The sequence below is a fragment of the Neovison vison genome, chromosome 11, assembly GCF_020171115.1.
Source record: "Neovison vison isolate M4711 chromosome 11, ASM_NN_V1, whole genome shotgun sequence".
Lineage (NCBI taxonomy): Eukaryota > Metazoa > Chordata > Mammalia > Carnivora > Mustelidae > Neogale > Neogale vison.
Window position 1 is genome coordinate 152,215,029 of NC_058101.1, and position 20,501 is coordinate 152,235,529.

The 20,501-nt window shown below is 44.9% G+C and overlaps 1 protein-coding gene across 8 annotated transcripts in view; it reads left to right on the forward strand.

The window, feature by feature from the left end:
• HMBOX1 (homeobox containing 1) overlaps positions 1-19,958 on the forward strand; it is a 196,153-nt gene extending 176,195 nt beyond the window's left edge. The window contains exons 7-11 of one of the 8 annotated variants that reach the window (XM_044225029.1): positions 370-452; positions 2,593-2,688; positions 3,730-3,824; positions 4,065-4,136; positions 5,785-12,419. In XM_044225029.1, the coding sequence (XP_044080964.1) occupies positions 370-452; positions 2,593-2,688; positions 3,730-3,824; positions 4,065-4,136; positions 5,785-5,922 (484 nt within the window). In that variant the 3' untranslated portion in view covers positions 5,923-12,419. Of the gene's footprint in view, positions 1-369; positions 453-2,592; positions 2,689-3,729; positions 3,825-4,064; positions 4,170-5,784; positions 12,420-18,960 lie in introns of those variants that run through there. The other 7 variants (XM_044225030.1, XM_044225032.1, XM_044225036.1 and 4 more) reach the window with 7 other exon arrangements.
• Positions 19,959-20,501: the final 543 nt, after the last annotated feature.

Sequence of the window (20,501 nt, forward strand, 5' to 3'; positions counted from 1 at the left end):
CACAAGCAACTTTTGTATCAAGGACATCTTTCAGTGAAGCAAAGCAGTAACTAGGACTGTACTAATATAGTAGCCACTGGTCACATTTAGCGATTTAAATTTAAATTTGCTAAAATTAAATCAAAAATTCACTTCCTCAGTCACATCAGCGTCATTTCAGCTGTTCAGCAGCCGCCTGTGAGCAGTGCCTCCCCTCTCGGAGAGTAAAGGCCAGACCATTTCATCCTCACAGAGAATTCCACTGGACACCCTGGACCAGACGCTAATGTTACATCATAAAGAAGAAGATATTTTTCAGTGGGCTAGTGTTTTAATGAGAGCACATTCTTTAAAATACAAACTTTGTGTCTTAATTGGTTGCCCCTGCAGTTACTTCAATGAGAATCAATATCCAGATGAAGCTAAGAGAGAAGAAATTGCCAACGCTTGCAACGCCGTCATACAGAAGCCAGGTAAGGTGGCAGGCTGCCACTTTCCTCCGTGGCGGTCATCTCCACTTCAGAGTGTCATCTGTAACGGGAAATCTTTTACTCATCCCAGCTGGGTGCCATTAGCTCTGTCCTCACTACCTTCCTGTCCAGTCACTGCCATGTCTTGCTCAAGCAGCACTTCTTAGGGATGCAATTACAGTATTCCAGATCAAACATTCATAGGGAAAGTTCCCAGGGAGTATCCCTGCTTAAAGATATGAGACCTTGAAATTATATTTTTTAAGACCGTATAGATTTCTTCCTCCAAAAATATAGCATAACTATGTCAATTCCAAAATAATTTTCAAGTTTGGAATATTTAAGCAAGGCTTGTAAATGAAAAGATTTAGATTTTTTTTAAGAGAATTTTTTAAATTTATTTTTTATTTATTTTCAGCATAACAGTATTCATTATTTTTGCACCACAGCCAGTGCTCCATGCAATCCGTGCCCTCTCTAATATCCACCACCTGGTACCCCAAACTCCCACCCCCCGCCACTTCAAACCCCTCAGATTGTTTTTCAGAGTCCATAGTCTCTCATGGTTCACCTCCCCTTCCATTAAATTTTTTTTAACAAGTTTTATAATTCTGTACTCCTGTTTAAAGAAAGAATTCTTTTTTTTTTAAATTTATTTTCAGAAAAACAGTATTCATTATTTTTTCACCACACCCAGTGCTCCATGCAATCTGTGCCCTCTATAATACCCACCACCTGGTACCCCAACCTCCCACCCCCCACCACCACTTCAAACCCCTCAGATTGTTTTTCAGAGTCCATAGTCTCTCATGAGTCACCTCCCCTTCCAATTTACCCCAACTCCCTTCTCCTCTCTAACACCCCTTGTCCTCCATGATATTTGTTATGCTCCACAAATAAGTGAAGGAATTCTTATTAGAGTTGGCTTCTTTCTCCTTCCCACATTGGGATGACTTCTGCACACACCTGGGAAAACCTTAGGCTAGTTCCATTCTGAAGTCCTAATGTTCTTAATGCAAGTCAGCCAAGCCACTAAAACACACATATGACTTTTCTTCCATGTGTTAAAATATTATTCCACACTTCACGGTTTTTATTACCAGAAATCATTCTCAGTTAAGATGATCAATTGATCTTCATTTGGACAGTTAATTTGATTGGCTTAAAGCATCTGTATACAAAAAGTATCAATGTTTTATCATAATTAAACTGTGGTTTATTCCCCCTTACCCAGAAGCCAGACTTCTAGCAATCTAGACCCTCCAGACACACCTCCAATGGCACCTGTACCCTTACCTCTTACTTTACAGCAGCCAAAGTCCCACGCTTGAGGCTGTGCAGGAACTCAGAAGCTTCCTGGAAAACAGTTCGCCCTGTATCATCAACACTTCAACCTGTTTTCTGGCTTCTCCACCCACTGTGGATTAAAAGCTAAAACAGAAAAGACCAGTGGAGGAAGGAAAGGAGCAGATGGGCCCTTGTTGGCCAGCATGGTGCTAATCTGTAAGAAGTCACATTTGACAGCAAGGAAGATAATGAATCTAAAATGCAATCTGAATTGGGCTATGCATTCTAGCATAGTTATAATAATGGATGTCAGAGTGACCTTTAGTCCTCAAGAAAACATGGGTGACAGTTGTTTCTGGCTATCTACAGACAGTCTGTAGACAGCCGGAAACAATTTATATAAGGCCTTAAGGATGTTAAGTAACAACAGGAAACAGTTTATATAGGGCCTTAAAGTTGTAAGTAAACCTGAGCTACCTGAAAACTTGATGAAGCCTAACATACTCATCTATAATGATGCTAATTAAATGAAGCCTCCATAGCCTATCCTATGACCTTTGAACCCTGGCAGCCTGACTTTGTGGAATTCATGAATTTTGTATATAGTAATGGAATTCTTTAGTGTTATGTGGCTTTCTGAAATATTTTATGTTCTGCTATTTTTGTATTTCTTTAGTTTTTATTCATTCAATAATAGTTTAAGTGTATACACAATACTGAACAACAGCAACAACAAGAAAGCCTATATCTGTATTGGCAGTAAATGCAATCAAAAGAACTTTTCAAAAAGAAAAGTATTATTTCTTAAACTGGTCTCAGCTGCAAACTATCTGAATTTTATTGCATGTATTCACAGGCAAAAAACTGTCTGATCTGGAACGAGTTACCTCCCTGAAAGTATATAATTGGTTTGCTAACAGACGGAAGGAGATCAAGAGGAGAGCCAATATTGGTAATGTATCAGAGAGGCTGCTTTCCCTTTTGAAGCAGTCATGGACATTGTATTTGCTTTGAGAGCACCTTCAGTTAGAACTGCAGGTCTTAATGACGCTAACTTTTAAGCCTAACAAGAATTGTCCTTATGTTTTTCTTTGTGTTTTGAAGAACTAATATTAATTAGCACTGTCTGTATTATACTAATAATATCATTGTTCTTAATAGTCTAGAATCTAGAATTAGACATGGCCCCTGACTGCATGACTCCTGTACCACATATTAAAGCTACTGGCTAAGGTATTGAGCCAGGAATGAGACCCTGAGCTTCTTTGTTGTTACTGGGCCATGACTTAGATATTAAGAAACATGTGCTTAATAAAATTGGAATGAAAGAGTCTTAAGAGGGAACAGAGCAAAACACAGATTTTTTTTTTAAAGATTTTACTTATTTGAGAGAGAGAGAGTGAGAGAGAGAAAGCACCAGAGAGGAGAGGGTCAGAGGGAGGAGCAGGCTCCCTGCGGATCAGGGAGCCCAATGTGTGGGACTCGATCCCAGAACTCCAGGATCATGACCTGATCCGAAGGCAGATGTTTAACCAATCGAGCCACCCAGGTGCCCCAAAACAAGAATTTTTTAAAAGAGCATTTAAGAAATATGAATTGATGAGATCAGTGTGGGGAATTGGTTTTGAGCTTCTAAAATTGTATTTCATTTCTAAATTTAATTTCCTCTCCATCAATACAATTCTCAAACACTTTACAGAACCCTGAGACAGGAGGGCTATTGAATTAGTTGGTAAGTATTTAGGAAGCACCTAACAGTCAAACCACTGACATGTGGCTCTCATAGCAGCGGGGGCTCCAGAATGACAGACGTGTTCCTCCCCTGGCCTGGATGCAGTTGAATTCTGTCCATCTGCAATTTAAAAGAAAACATACAGGAATCTAGGTTCTTGTTTAATGACATCCTTATTTCCTCAGCACAAAGATTAATTCGGTGTTCAAGCTGTTCCAATATGTAACAGATAATTTAGGGATCTATTTGCTTTTTTCGAAGAAGCAGCAATCCTGGAGAGTCATGGGATAGATGTACAGAGTCCAGGAGGCCATTCCAACAGTGATGATGTTGACGGGAATGACTACTCAGAGCAGGTGAGCAGCAGAGAGCAGAGCTTCTTGGTTACAGAGCGGGTGGGACAGTATGACAAGTCAATTCTGTGGGTGCGTTTTGTACGGGGTGGGGAAGAGGAGACAATCCAGTGTCCCTCCACTCTGCTCATGTGTATAGTTAGATTTTCATGTAATTTGAAAGGAATGTGGTAAGATTCAGTTGTCCTGTTAAATTTGTGAGAAACTGTTATTCACCCACATGGATTTATTGTCATACAACAGGATACTTGGCAAGTACGCAATGGGGAGGAGGAGGAGGGAAGAAGTTCAGAGGGAGGCAGAGAAGCAGAGAAGGTAGAAGAAGAGAGGAGGATCTGATCCAAACAAGCAAGTTACACCATCCACCACACACACACTCAATGTTTGAGAAATACTAGGGGCTACTGGGTAGCTGTAATCCATGCCTAAACATGTCCCGACGCAGCACACAGTGGAAGGTCCCACCCACCATGGCCCCATTGCAGCGAGAACCCTCATGCCCAGATGAGTGGTTCTTCCAGAGTCTCTGGCACATTGACACACACATCCTGTCATAAATGCATGTCTTCTCACCTCACCCTGATTTAGTCTTCATTGCTTGGGGGGGAAAATATATTTAATTGTAGCCACTGAATGGAATAATTCAGTCACCAAGAATGTGGGTATTTCCCCCCACATATCTCTTGACAGATTTCATTAAAATTGCCATAGGATTTAAAATTCATTTCTGTTTAGAATATGAAAAGGACGTATGATCTCTTCTGGATCCCAGCAGGGAAACTCTAGTTCTTTCCTGTGGTATATAAACATCTCTTCCTGGCCCCTCAGCCAGCTCTTAAATGTAGTCTGCCATGTTCTTCCCTCTGCCAGCCATTTTACAGCCTCTCCTTACCAGCTTGAGCGCCGACGCTGCAGGAGTGCGTGCAACCCCCTTTTAAACTGTGAAAATGGGAGTGAAACAACGATGCCCATAATTCCCAGGAGTTCTCTTTTCTCTTTTTTAGGACTCTAAATCATAGCTCCACATTCTACTCAAGAAAATGTTCTGTCTTTCTAATCAGGAACATTCCTGTTATTTTTTCAATCTACCCATGTAATGTAGGTGGATTATTTCCACCATTTTTTTCCACATGCCCTAAGGGCAGCATATCCCATGATTTTTTTTTTTTTTTTCCAAAAGGGGCTTACCCTTCCCAAAGCTCTTTGATGCAGAGTTCCCCTGAAGATGTGACAGGTGAGAAATTTACCCATTATTTGTAACACCATCTTCAGGGCCTGACAAACATCCTGCAATGCCAGTTTCCTTCACAGCTTTTTGTGTAACACATTTAGCTGTGCGCCAAAGGAGAACTTCGCACTCCCTTGCCACTTGCCCGGCATAGCAGCCTTATAGCAGGAGAGCACCACACACTGTCTCCCGTAGCCATTTCCGGCTGGCATACTTTTATCCTGCTGCAATTGAGAGGTTTTTGGTTTTTCGTCCTTTTATTAAATGCGTTTTTACCCATTAGATGTTGGTGTCTGTAGTTTAGTCTAGTTTTCTCAGTTCAGTAGAGAAGTACAATGAGGTCTGAATCCGTTTGTAAGAGTACCAGTCCAGAATTGAGTAGCTCACTAGTTCGGCCTTCAATGCCTAGTGCTATGTCTGTTGCAAACTAGACTGTTCAGATTTGATTAGCCTCACCAGCAGTCTTTCTGATAGAAGGAATCAAGTTCTCACCAAGGAAGAAAACATTTTGGTGCTTTTTATTTGTTGAATCCTAAAAATGGCAATTGAAGGCCTGACCTATTTCCATTCAGTGTCTACTTAAATACATTTCACCTCTACTGTGTCATGAGCCCCTCCCCCACTGTTTCCTCCCACGAATGTTCTGCCTCCCCTTGCCCACAGCATGCCTTTCTGTGAGTTGGAGCATTTTGCCAATCCACTAGTAACATTTCTTTCTTATTTCTGCACGTCTAGGATGACAGCACTAGCCATAGTGACCACCAAGACCCCATCTCATTAGCTGTGGAAATGGCAGCAGTCAACCACACTATCTTGGCATTGGCCCGACAAGGAGCCAACGAAATCAAGACAGAGGCCCTGGATGACGACTGATCAGGGAGGGTTGAACAGGAGAAGTTAACTTAGTTTAGACGTAGCACCTTAGCAGACTTTCCTCGGTCCTTAACATGTGTTCTTACAGTATAACTTGCAGTTTCTTGTATGTCAGTTAGCCGTTAGGGTCTTGTTCTGTGAAGATGGCATGGTGCCCTCAGCCTTTGCATATACTCTCTCAGTATTAATTCCCAGTAAATTATAACCAATCAACCAACCAAACTTCCCTCTCCCAGCCCCTGAGGCTAGAAAACCTTGCTGCTCTGTCTTAGCATTCCAAGAAAGTGCTTCCAGGTATTTAGATAGCCCTCGGTTCTCCACTATTAGGCTACGTGTAAGACCTTGGGTACCTTTAGATTCCTGTAACACTAGTCTGTACCCTTTTCCTTCCCCAAGACTGATAGGATGCAAGCTGAGGTTGTGTGGCCCAGGATTGACAGACACCATTTGGGGAGTATCCGCAGAGTAAAAGGAACACTAGCATTCCCACTCAGCGTGGGAATCACTGATTTCCAGCTGCAATAAGCCGTGCCTCATAATAGTCACACTGTGGCTAGATTATACTTCTTTGGGTGCTGTGCTAAGAATGTCCATGGAAAAACTTGATCTCAAATTTTGGTTGATGTTAACATGCCTGACACAGACATCCTTTCCTCTCACAAGCTGTGTGACTTAGTAGATAAAATACTGCCTTCTGCCTTTGGGACCATGATTCAGACAAACAAAAAGATAAAAAACAAAAGTCATTAAAAAAAAAAAAACCCAGCTTGAGAGCATTGGAAAAAACATGAGCTGAATGTCTAATGGATGTTAAGTCCAGTTCTCAGAACCACTGTACGTTGCGTGGCGCAGGTGTGTGCCTGCGTGGAAGAGTGCTGGAGGCCGTCATGGACGCTGCTCTGCCTCCTGTCTGTGTCCCCTTTCCCTGCTACCAAAAAAAGTCTTTCAAGGATGGAGCTAAGGTCACAAATGAGTGAATGAACTTCCAGTCTTTGTATCCATTAACTGAAGCCCCCTCAATACGAGAGGTTGATAGAGGACTTTAGAGCGGGATTATGCTGGCTGACTATCACAAATGCAAATACTTTCCTAAATAGGAGCAGAAAAAAGCAGGGGACAGTTGCCACTTACGCGGTGGGTCTTCGAGATACAACGTGATGTGACTGCTTTGGTGTTCTCTTTACTCTGTCCTTGTAGAGGTGTGAAAAGCTATATTGCTACAGGCAATTTATTTAATAATTGGAAGCCATATTGATAATGGATGTGGTAATATTTGTAAAGTTTAATCTACTTTAAGCGGCAGTAACTAATGGAATTTTTTTCCTTGATCACATATGTAGCACTTTTGTTACTTTTTAAAGATATTTATATTTGATAAATCTTTTTTTCATTTTGAGAACTCAAAATACCAAACAGTGAACTTGCGTTATAAAGTCACCCTGTGATCACCTTGTCATCTAGTAGCAAAATGATGAACTATTCATGCATCAAAGAAAATTACATCTGCTGGCCTTGTATGAAAATGATCTCTTGGCATCCCGATTAAATGACACACTGTCACTGTGGGGAGGAGGAGACCGCCTTCGATGTAGCGGCTGAGGGTGCGTCTGAAGGAGGCATGCCTGCTGTATATTTTCTGCCTCATTCCATCTCCTTTCTGCGCACAGTAAAGCCTTGTTTAAAGGGGGATGTGGGGCTGGCTGTTAACCAGGACTTCTGTCTTGTCGTCCATTACCTGAGAACGATTTCTAAGGTGGAAGAAAGGTGCCATTTCCTTACCTCCTCACCTCTCCTCCCCTATCGGCCTAAAACCATTGAGAGAGAGAGACTGACTGACCTTCTTTGTTTTTCCCTTCCTCATTAGTGAAATAGTAAATATCCACAAGTTTTTAGCTGGTCTGTTTCCATTTAAGGCACATGCTGACAAGGTCTTCTCCGTATCTGTTCATTCTGCTTGGGCCAGTGTGCGGAGGCCTTTGAGAGGGCATGAAGATGCTGCCTTATATGGGTCTGTGACTTTAAGGAGCTTTGGGCAGGGACCGGGCCTGCTCTTGGTTGTGGATTTCGGGCAGAAAATGTATATGCTTCTTCCAAGAACTGAAGTAAAATGGGGTAGTCTTTTCTGTTTTACCGTATTACTTGAACCAACAAATTGAAGAGTAGCATTTGTTATTCTCAGGAATGATCCCCCTGCTCATTTTCTTTCTTGGTGTGTTTGACATTTTATTTCAATTAGGAGATTATGTTATCTTTCTTTCCTTTTATATTATGTAGAAGAAATATAACATATTGTATCTTTCCATTTCGGTGGAATTTTGTCTGCTTATTCTCGGTTGACTCAAAGAAAAGAAGAGAGAAGACTGTACTGTCTGACAAGCCACATCCATGATTTATTGTAAGGAGATTATTATAATTGATAGCTTCTTTATGATGGGATTGCTGGTATCATTTGTTCTTGCTGGTCTTTTTAAAGAAACAGACTCAAACTGTTAAGACAGCTGCAGTTTCTAAAGAAATACAGTGATTGCCAGAGAAGAGCTAAAAGGTTTCATTGTTTTAAGGCCTTAAGAAAGAAAAAAAAGCTTCAGTGAATAAAGGAGAGTCAGTATCTATGAAAGCAGTACTGAGCCAGCGACCTGGAAAAAGTGGAAGAACATGTCTACCAATGCAGGATAGCCTTATCCTGGGTTCAGTAGGAACAGGAGGAAGGAAGCTTTCATCCAGAATTCATCTTTCAATTGAAGAAGATGGCTGGCCTGCTCTGAAGACCCGCTGCCTTACATACAAGTTTCGCTTTTTCACCAAGAGTGAAAATGTAGGTCTTTGGGGCCTAGATTTAAATCTACCATGGTTGATTTGTTTTTGCTTTGGGGTCTGTTTTGTTTTGTTTTGTTTTTTGACATCAGGTTGAATTCTGTCTTGTCCAGGCTACCTTAGTTCTTAAATGGCATATAGAGTTGCCACTGTCTGATTTGTAATATCTTTGGCTAGTGAATTTATTTTCTTAAGCTTTTTCAGGTTTGGTGATATTTAAATAGAAACGCTAAACTGCGCTCTTACTGAAGGGGAAAGAGCCAGGCTCTTAAAAAAAATCGTGTTCTGTGCTTTTTGGTTGTTGTGTCCCTCTTCTCTTACTCCATACTGTACTTCCCTTGGGCCCCAGAGGACTTTCCAGGACTGCTCTTTCCTCATGAGGAAGACCGAAGGGGTGAGGAGGATGGGGAACCTTGTCGGCAGTTCCTGTAACTTGTCTGTTACTATTTTTAAAAGACACTTTTGTAACACATGGGTAAGCTTCCTGCTCCTCTTACAACACAGCCTTACAAAGGGACCTTCGAAAGATGGACCATCCTAGGTGAGACTTCTGCCTTGCTCTTGATGACCCTAATGCAAGATGAAGGCCAGGGAGGGCAGTACAGTACACTCTTAGCTGATACCTTCTGGTGCCGTCAGTACCAAATAGACATTTTGGTTTATTTCAGGTTTATTTCAGCAAAGCTTATAATTAATTGTTGAGTACGCCTTAGGGCAGTTTTCTTCACAGTCTCAATCCTTTAAACTGGTTGATAGTTATCTAAGGAATCTGTCCACTTATCTAGGGAATCTGTCCAGTTCCCGTACCCTGTCCTTGGGTGGGACAGCCCCAGCCCCCATTCTCCTGTTATTCCTTCACAGGAAGAAAGTTCCTGAATAGGAAGACCCCTTTAAGGTACCTTTCACTCTGGCTTAGTAGAGGTGACCCCCTAAAGAGATGTGAGTGAGGAAGCAGCTCATCACCATTAGAAGTGTGCAAATCCAGTATCCCAGTTCCTGGTAGATTAGGATGGCAGGCAGTCCAGTGACCAGCAGTACCACTGTTGGGGCCAGATATCCACCATATATTTTTTACCTCAAAGGGGACAACTCATGAAGAGCTCATTCATACACTTGTTTCAGTTCTCCCTGTTTGGCCTTTGTCTTCACAAACTTCGCTCCTGGATTCCAAACAGAGGCACCAGGTGTAAATAGACTAATTTCTTCAGGAATCTCCAGTGGCTTTGTCTCCTCCTGTGAACAGTTCCTCCTCCATTTGCCTCTTGGTTTCCAATACTAAGGTCTCATCTTGAGCTGACATCTGTGCTCAGATTTCATGTTCCGCAGTAGGCAGAGTAGGTGGGTGTGGTCCTCTCTTCACACAAACACTCCGTCCTGTCTTGCAGGCCATCCTTTTGACCAGCTACATATTCTACTGACCAGCTGCATTATCTCTGCCCATAACAGTGGAAATAATCCCTTCTTCATATACAATCCTCCCACCCCTGTCCTAAAAATGTGAACTTCAAGTCCTTACTCTCTTGGTCTTAAGAAGGGTTTGGGTAGAAGCAGTCTTCCCATTTAAGTTGTGGCTCTGCCTTTTAAAATTGCTTTTTTGTCTTTTCTTGTTCAGAGAACAACCGGAGTATTTTCTCCCCAATGAGTCTCAACAGATTCTTAGGCAATAATTTTTCTTGTTATTGATGATCTTGTGCTAAGTAGCACTCTACACTGAATCGTCCTGACCTTTCACGTTGTGCGTTGGTTTTCTCTGTTAATCTCCGTCCGTGATTTAAATCTTAGGTCAGAGTGGTGATAGATTTTGTCATTTTATTGTTGTGATTATTAGTAATGTTTTACTACTGTATTCATTGGGGCTGCATTGAGACCAGCCAAATCCATTTATAGCTTTACTGAGCCGGATTTGTTTGTCAGGATTTCCCAAGCGAAAGTTGGGTGCACTGACCAGCTCTGCTGGTGGCGTCTATGTGGGGGGATAGGGACGAAGTGCGGGGATGCACTGGGGCAGGGGTGGGAATTACACATTGAAAACATTCCTTTTTGTGTGCTCTCTAAATAGCAAGGATGTTTACTCAGGATTCAGGGATCAGTTGTCAGCCATATTGCATTTGGCTAACTGAGCTGCATGCCCTGGAAACCCTCTTCCTGTTTCTTAATTTCCGGATTGTCTACTTTACATTACTTCATTTCACCCAAGTTTTCCAGTTTAAAGATATTGCACCATAATGAGAACACGAGGTTTTCCCAGGGAGGCAACTATGAGTGGCCGGGTCATCCTATGAAGATTTCCCTCACCGTAGCCTATTGTCAGAGGCCCTTTCTTTTCCAGCACCACCGTCTCCTTCATTATATGCTCTTTTCAAAAGATGACTATCACTTAAGAGGAAAGATTTCTTTACCACTCTCAGGAGAACTACCCTACTGGGATGGTGGGAAAGGCTTTTTAACTGCATCGGACCTACAGATCCCTTTCTGATTACAAAAACTCCTCTCACAAACCTGGTTATGTTCAGAAAAGCTGTTCTTAATTCTCTCTACTTATAAGCTAAAAGTGATAAGCTCCTGCTTTTGCCGTCTTAGAGGACCCATCAGTGGTTGACTCACTCTGAAGTGCAACTTTGTTCCTACTGATGGATGTTCAAAAGCTGGAAGTTCATAAACTGTGAGGTGTCTACATCAGTTTCATTATTCTTTCTTGGCAGAGATGAGAAGCGGCAGCAAAGAGAAAGCTAACGATCTGAGAAGTCCGGTTTCCTATAACATTAGTTTTCCTTTGTAATTAAGAGGAAGTAGATATGGTGGAGAAGAGAAGGAAACTCTGGCCACACCAAAAGATCTTATATCCTGTTCTTACTGTCACCGAGGACCTTGAGGATATAGTAGACACCATGTGTAACAAATGTGCAGATCACTGGACTTTTTTCTTTATACCATGCTTCACGTGACACCTGGGGCCAAGCAGTGAGTAGAACTAAATCGATTGCATTCATGTGAAGTCCGACTTGCATTGTACACCACTGACCCCTAACCGCCACCTTCCACGCCCGTTAGCTCCTTAGCCAGCGCAGCGCCCTAACAGCAAACAAGGAAGCATCTGCAGGAGACTTTGCCTTGCTTTCCTGACGTCCTTTTTACTTGGCAAGTTTGGGGATTGAGTTGGACAGCAGTACTGTGCCCTCCTGTGGGTGTCTGAGCCCCACGGTGTCGTGGCATGGGGCAGCTGTTGAGTGTTACTGGTCGCTAAGGCTGACCTGAAGAGGGCGTATGCTCATAGCTCGGCTCCCAGTTTGGACATCTTCGGGTGCCACTCCCCTAACTCCATTTGCATTTTCTCTTTTAATGAACGTGGCTCTGTACATCCATAATTAACTCTCAAATTCACATTGGTGTGCTGTGATCAAATGAAGGTTTGCCTGAATCCTTTCAAATTGTAACCATGGTAATTGAGGGGGGTGGCACAGAATGAATATATAAAAATATAATGACAATTGTTCTGAATGACTGAGTGTCCTCCTGACATGTAATTAGCTGTTTTAGCAAGATGTAGATTGGCATGGTCATAATTAAAAGGATTTCTGTCCTTTATGTGATTGGAAATGGCAGATCTCCCATTCCCTGTTCCCTTTTAGCACTAATGCTCCCAAGAACATTTGGAACAGCAACTCAGTAAACTAAAATAATGACATGGTGTTCGTGTCCTCTCCTTAGTGAAAGGAAGGATTTGGAATTATTTCAGCTTCAAAATGGAAGCCTTTGCTGTTGCTCCCCATTTGACTTCTACATGATTTGAAACCTCTTTGTCTCACGTCCAGTTTCAAACTGCTTCACCTTTGGCAGAAACTCTACTCAGAATCCCAAACTGAGTCGGCGCCTGACAAGGCCTCCGCGATTCTGTCTCACTTGCTAGCCCACTAGCGTGCGGTGCAGCCTAACTTGCGGATATTCACTGCTTAACAGGCTCCCTAGGGTTTTAATTCTTTCCCTGGTTACTTGGTGTTTCCTTTGTCACCATCAGAAAGTATCAGATGGAAATTTACACATTTTCCTCATTGGATCCTAGGATGTTCAGCCAGCATGACACACACACATGTGAACACATATGGGCTGTAAACGGTTCTGTGGCATAATTGGAGTACTGATTGGCAGCGTCCTGAGGTTACTGGGCATACATGTGTTCCCCCACACAGCTCTCACACGGCAGCCACCAACTTCCTTGTACCAGCAGCCTTTTCTTAGCCAGGGTTTTCTTCATTATTCTGCCAAGATGGTGGGATTGTCTCCCTAGCCCTTCTAAGTCCGTGTTCTTTTTCTCTCCCTTCTACTTCTCTTCCTTTCTCTTCATACACCTCGTCCCACCCACTGAGCATTGGGTGGTCTGGACACCTTCCACAGTCTCTTGCCCCAGATGTCTGCTCTTTTCCCCACTGAGACCTCCCTCTGGACCGGAGCTGCTTTGTCTTTATCTAGCCTTTCCCTAGAATGTGCTTTTGGCTCTTTTTCCATCACTTGCAGAAGTCTTCATTCAGTTATATCAAGAGTCAGTCTATGCAAAACCAGCACCCAGCATCGTACCAAGTGGCCCCTCCAGGTGCTTCATTCCCATGTGGCTCCTGGCTGTGCTCACGAGCCTGGCCCACTGAACCCTCCAGGACTGGTTAGTAACCACTGAGAAAATGTGGCTCTTGCTTTTGTTCGTATTTTGCTGCTTAGCCTCATACAAACCTTTTCCCCTGTCCACAGCTCAGAAGAGATCCCAACCAAACGCTAAAGTTTAGTTTGATGAAAATGCTGAGGTAGGCTGCTTCTCTATAACTGTTCTCTCCCCCTGTCCACAATCTATCTGTCTGTCTGTCTGTCTCTCTCTCTCTCTCTCTCTCTCTCACACACACACACACAATTTGGGAAAAGACTGCCTTGGGGTCTTTTATTCGTGTTCCCCTCAAAAATACCTCCAAATATATAGTAGTTGGGCTAAATCAGGAAAAATGCCATTAAAAGTTCTTACTCAGTGCTTCTCTTCCCAGATGATCTTAAAGGGACTTTCAGCCCCACCCAACATGCCTGCCTTCAAGACACATTTGCTGTCTTTGAGACTTTTCTGTGGGATCCTGTCAGTCTTCTGACAGTTGGAATGATCGTGGATTTATGACCCCAAAGAGCAGAGTATCTCATCCCTTATTTTCCCAGCTGCTGAAAGATAACTATCTCCATTACAATTGAGAATCTGTCTTAAGATTTGCAATTCTGAGAACCGACTAGATGAGTATAATTCTGTGATTTGTGAGACCTGCATTAAAACAGCCAGCAGAACATTCTGATTACCTGCTTTCATTCAAAGAAAATAGAATTATCACTGCAGTTAAAACCTTCTAACACAATCTACTATTTGAGGGATCAAAGTATTAGATGCGCTGCTTAAGGAATGGCGCTACTAAGAAAGAACCGGAGGTGGCAAGACATCTCCCTCCCCAGGTGTTTCCAGAGGCCACTTCACTGATTCAAAACACCCTCCACCATAAATGGGGTACCACCAGCAGCCCCCACTAAAAAGAAAAAGAAAGCCAACTCACCAAAATCCGTGAAAACGGAGGTAGGACTTACTCTTGAAATACGTATTTTGAGGAAGAAAACACCCAGAGTTGTTCTTCCAAGAAAACAGAGTAAAGACGTTGTTCTAAATCATGATGCGACAAGAGACAAACATTCAGACCTCCTGAAGTATTCAGAGCTCATGATAATAGCAGCTGACATTTACTGAGCATGTACTTTGTGCCTAGCACTGTGCTGAGTGGTCTGTCTTGTTTATTCTTGAAGATTCACAGACCCCACACTGAGCAGTACCACCTTAATGGAGAAGAGTGAAATCTCCAGTTGTTTTCTTTCATCTTCGTAGGATGTTCATTGGAGAATGGACCAGAGAGTCTGCCTGGCATTGCCCTGAGTGAAATCACTGCATTTAATCTGTTTTGTTGTTTTCTCAATGACCACACTGGATAATTCTCACCATCCCCCTCTCCCAATGCTATCATCTCTCCCTGCCCTTCATTCCCTCTGACCCTGAACTAGTGCTACCGTGATGGTCTAGTCACGAGAGCACCCCTTTCTCTTGGCCTTTCTCCTTGTTTAGAGCCTCCTCAAGGAGGCTCTGCAGCTATAATGTGAAACCTCTTGTTTCAGGCATTCTGTCTCCAGAAGGTAAATGTGAGGTCCTGCCTTTTTGTGGAGAGGAAACAGTACAACTATCTCATCTGTGTCTTGGTGGAGAAGTCGAATTTACTAGCACTCCTTGGGTGTAGTTCCAGTCAGTTGAGGCAGAGGATGTTAAAAATCTCACACACTTCCTGTTTTCTCTCTGTTTAGCTCTTCGAGCATCTTCATAATGCCTGTTACCTTTAGGCATCCTGCTTCTGCACAGAAGTGTTTAGCTCAGCCATTCCAACTCATTCTGCTGTCAATGTCCGTCACGGCCATGAGAGGCAGGTTCTGGGACTCTCGTATTGGCGTCTGCCCTGCATGGAGACAAGTACAGATTTGGGCTCAGCATAAGAACTTTCTCATAACCACAGCCTGGCACGGGGCCGAGCTACCTTGGAGTTCAGGTGCAGCTCAGTGACTACTATCAGGGGCATGGGCTCCAAGCTGACCTGAGGATGGGACTGAAATGCCATGTTTCTCTCCCCGTCGCTTCTCTGACACTTTTCCTCTTGCAAATAAGCGGTTCTCGGGAACTGGCTGTCCCTCTCTCTTCCCATCCACTCGCTCGTGTCCTAGACATTCTTGAAGCCCAAGAGAGTGGAGTCCGCCCTGGAGGAGAGCCCCCATTGGCGTGGCCCCGTGTGTGGATCCACGAAGTTGACACCTTGGGATTGGGGTCCCCGGTAATAGGTACTTTGTTTCATTAGCTGGCCCATGGGGTTTTTTGGTTATCTATTCCCCACCAACAAACAAACAAACAAAAAGCAAAACAAAAACAAAACAAAACAGAACCCCCACCCTGATGTGAAGAACAAGGTATGCGTGCCTTCCATGTAGCTTTTGATCCAGGTGTGGCATCTCTGGTGGCAGTTGGGTGCCACTGAAATTTTGGAATGGAGACATTAACTCCGTCCTGGGAAAGAGCACATGACTCTTAACCAAGCAGTATACGTGGGAGAGATGAGTCACAAGATTTGTGTTGCCTTGTCCAGTTTCCCATCACTTCCAGGTCAAGCCGAAATTTCAGCCTTGTTTTCTGGCTTCTTTTAAGCCCAGAAACCGCTCCCCTTTTGTTGCTTTACTGGAACTAAGAGCCCAGCTTAAACTTACGAGGGTCGTTTTTCCACTTCATCATTCATTGAAGCTATTAAACTGGAAAGAAAACGACATTAGTGCTGTATTAGTGTAAACAGCAGCCACTCTAGTGATGTTACATTGAACTCTTTTGTTTTTATGCCAGATTCATACGCCGGGTAGGCAGTGCAGACATTAGTGGAGTGGATTGAACGAAGGTGAGAGCTCTGCCACGGGCTCCTTGCAAGAGCATTATTATTAGTGATTTGCCTTGAAAACCACATTTCTGTATGTTAGAGTCAGTGAGCCCCTTAATCCTGCATCTCTGAAAATGGGCACCACGAAACCAAAACCAAAGTTCTTGGGGGCAGGGGTGGGGGGTAGGGAGCTTCTACCTTCGAGCATCAGCGTCTCTGGCAAGGCTTTTCTTTACTGCTCACTGGTTTTGCCAGAACACTCTTTTCAGAAAGGGCCTCTTCTTTTCCTCGTAGTTTTCCTCACACAGATAATAGAAAGCAGGCGCGTGTAGTCCTGTGGCCATGAGTCTAGAGCAGGCCGTCCCGACTTCCCACATACCTGCTATCCCCCATCCATTCGCCCTGGTCTGCAGAAACAAAAGAGCAGAGCCCCTGCCAGCCCGGCCCTGGTTCTTCAGACTCACCCAGGGTGCAAGGGGGGGCGCTCCCCTGCCAGAAGATAGTGAGAACATCCTAGTTGCCTCTCCTGAAAGAGCCCACAGCCTTCTCTGATTCCCCTTGGGCTCCCCTCCCTCCCTTCCACGGCCATAGTCACCGTTGGGTATGCGGGACCTTCCAAGGATACATTTCTAGTTACGTTTTTTAAGTGCCTAAGCAAGTTACAGACCTCTGGAACCTGCCAGAGAGTCAGCCTGTGCCCTGCCCCCACCCCTTCCCCACCCTGCACTTAGCCCCCAGGGACGGGTGCAGATAGCTGCCCCTCTCCAGGGTCCCCGGCGTTCTGCAGGCAGAACAACTGCTAGGGCAAGCTGGTGGGCAGGGCGACATCATCAGTGCCCCCGCAGGCTGGCTTGTCACTCTTTCCTGTGCTGCTTTTTAGGGATGTCTCTGTTGGTGGGCTTCCAGTCTTGGCTCATCAAGAATGTTCAGGAGCCCGCTCTTTGAGGTCTACAGCTCCTGAGTGGGGAAGATAGGGGAGAGCAACACAGCCACAGAGCAGAATTCAGTCTGCCTTTGTCCTCAGCTGGAAAATGCACCCAGATCCAAGAGAGCAAAGAGTCAGATAACCACAGTTAAAAACACCATGATTCATTTGCCATCATTAATCACTGGAACCCTGGCTGCCTCTCCCTGTCCTCTCACTAGATTTGAGGGATCAGGGTGTCTGCTCACAAGGGCTCAGAAGGGCCATCATTGCTGGGGGTGAAGCAAGATCAGAGGTGCATCTTTGAAAATGTGAGTTATTTGTTTGCTTCTTTTTTAAAATAATTGAAGTCTGACCTAAATTCGGGGCCTTTATTATGTGGTGGGTGTAGGACGGATTATTTTGTGACTGCACTCTTCACATCACGGCACTAAGCAGCGCTCAGATGATTTGCTGGTGCATTAGAAAGTTTTTGCAAAATGGACAAATCCATACCCAGGCACTTTATTTTCATTAATAATCCAGCGTTTTTGTTCAGACAATGTAATAACCCAAACGGTGGGCATTCACATTTAACAGGTATGGGCAGATTTGCCAGAGGAATTCTTTGGATCTGAAGAGAAGGGAGGCGGGTTGATGAAAGTGATCCCAGTGGGAGACCACTGCATTGGTGGTGACCAGAGGGAGCTGCTGCTGAGGGCGGCAGCCAGCCCGGGATGGGGCCGCGATCTGTTGCTCCGTCCCGCAGATGCTGGTGTGGGCAGCGCCCCCCGAGCGCTGGTCAGTTGCCCCAGACGCGCGTGCAGGGGGGCCGCGGGGGCGCGGGGAGGCGGCCGTGCGCTGCGGCGCCGGACTGAAGAGGCCCGCTTGCTTCTCCATTAACTGGACCCGAACGCTCCGGCACCCGCCGAGTGCTGGGGGCTCATCCCCGTTGCGGAACCACGTGCAGCTCTGTCTGCCTGTTCGTGGTGGGGGTGGGAGCGAGCTGGCACAGCAGGTTATAAAACGGAAAGTGGGTTTGACAGTCGTAATCTGATCAGATACCATGGACCAGATGCCTTGGGACCGCCTGAAAGTCTTTAGCGTCCACCAAATACTCGAGTATCTGCGACGGGCTGTGTGGGGTCCCTACCAGATAGGTGTGGGGGCAGAGCGCCCCCTTCCCTGCCTTGGCCGTCGTGTGTCTTAGTCTTTGTGTTTCCCTTTGGCGTCTCCTGGTCTCTGTCCCCCATCTTGTGCACCATGTGTCCCTGAGGGGAGTCGCACCTGTGTCTGAGTCTGCTGTAAGGTGTTCAGTCTACCTCAAGGGGTCATCATGGTCAACTCTGTCCCATAGCAATCCTCTGACATCGCCACACACACTGGAATGTATATCTGCCCCTGGCCCTGCCTTCCCTGTCGGTAACCTCCTGACCCCATCTTTCCTGTAATCACCACAAACTCCTAGTGCAAATTGGATGCTGCTTTAAATGTGAAAACAATTGTTCAAAAGCTATAAAACCTGAATGAAAGCTAAAGCTGAATTTATAAGCCTTGTTGCATATGAGCCAAAAGTGCAAAAAGCTCTATATAATGAACTAACCTGCCACTCGTATAAATATAAATATATATAAATATATTAAAATCAGACTGTTCTACAAAATTGTGTATTTGTATTTTTGTGTACGTACAATTTTCTGCTAAGCAGAAGGAGGATGTAGTATAGGATGCTGTGAGAAGAGATTTGGTTTAATCCTATTTCTTTGTTACTTATTTTTGTTAACATCAGATGCCTGTCTTTGTCTTCTATGTGTATGACACTGTTTGGAAAGCTGCAGTATCTCTCTTCCTTAGGTCCAGAGTCCAACAGAGAATGAAATCTGGGGTTTAGAGAGTTGTCCAGGCCACCAAACATGGAGAAGTGGACAGAGCTTGGCCCTCTCCTGCCCAGGAGCTGCTTGCGGTCCTGAGGCAGCAGTGAGGCAGGGCACGGCCTCTGGGAAGCTGAATCTCACTTCTAGAAAGCAACTTCCAAAACAAAGGACTGTCAGATCTCTCTAACATAAGACTCCACCGGGTCCCTCAGGGGGAGGTGCAGGACCTCTCAGTTCTGGGCCAGAAGTCTGCCCAGAAAGGAGCAGGGGGCTCTGCCCAGCTCTAGTGCCCAGCTCGCTGGCTGTCCCTGGGCTCTGTGTCCCTCTTCTGAGTAGTTGCTGCCTTTTTCAGACCAGGTTACCAAAATGCCTCCCCTCTGCCGAGCTGCTGACGCTTCATCACCCAGACCTCCAGCCCCAGTTCCCTGGAGCATCTCAGAACCCACTTTCCCGGTGCTAACACACAAGAGGGGGGTAAAGTGGTTGCCAGTAATGGCCAGAAACCAACCATCTGAGAGGCCAGGCTGGAAGACCAGCTCTGTGCGCCAGGGCGGTCGCCTTTCCCCCGGGGGAGGCGTTGAGCACCCCGGTCCTGGGCCCCACCCCTGCTGCCCACCCACCTCTCAACCCCAAGGCAGTCCCTCTGGGCGTGAACCTTGTCTAGGGAGAGTGATACTGCACCTTCACCTGTGGGACTCATATTTATAACAATGTGTAATGACTGTAGCAAAAAGCCCTTGTTTCTAGATGTAAATGGTCAAAGAAACAAGTGCTCTATTGTATTGATTAAAAATAGTTCAAATGAGTCCTGTATCATTGTATCTCCTATTCTGGATTAGTGCCTTTTGGACAGTAGACTGTTCTGTAATTAAAATGTAGTATACTGCTTTTTTGTACAGTTTTGTTTTAATAAAACTTTTTTTTAATTTGTGTTTATTTTAGTATTGTACCTATTAGAGAATAAAACGTATAACTGAACAAAGACTGGCCGGATTTCTTTGGGTAAGGAGGGTCACCTGGGAAGCGCCTCGACACTAACAGAGAGAGGGGCAGCCGCGTTCTGTTTCAGACATCGGTGCCTTTGCTTTAAAAAGCAATTGGTGCGCCCGGAGACCCAAGGATGCCTGGCAGAGGTCAAACACTGCCTGGTGAGAGGGAATGCCACCTGCTCACAAAAGGCCCCGAGTCCATCCACCTCCTCTGGAACCACCTTCTCTGTTTGGGTGTGTCCACCCTGGGAGCGGCTGTGCCTCTCCCCAGCTGTCCTGCCCGGTGGTGCCCTCATGCAGGCCCCAGCCTCCCTCCCTCTCCTCCTTTCCCACCAGCTTCCCCCCATCCCAGAACCACTGCAGTCCTAGCAGCTTCTCCACCGCTGGGACCTCAGCCTTTTCCTTTCTTGGGTTTAGTGGTGAAATTCCACTAAATTCCACACCTTACCTCTCCCACGCCAGGCCACATCCCAAGCACCTAGTTTTCTTAAAGGAGCCATCTTTCCCGGGGCTTCTTGACCTTTAGCAGTGA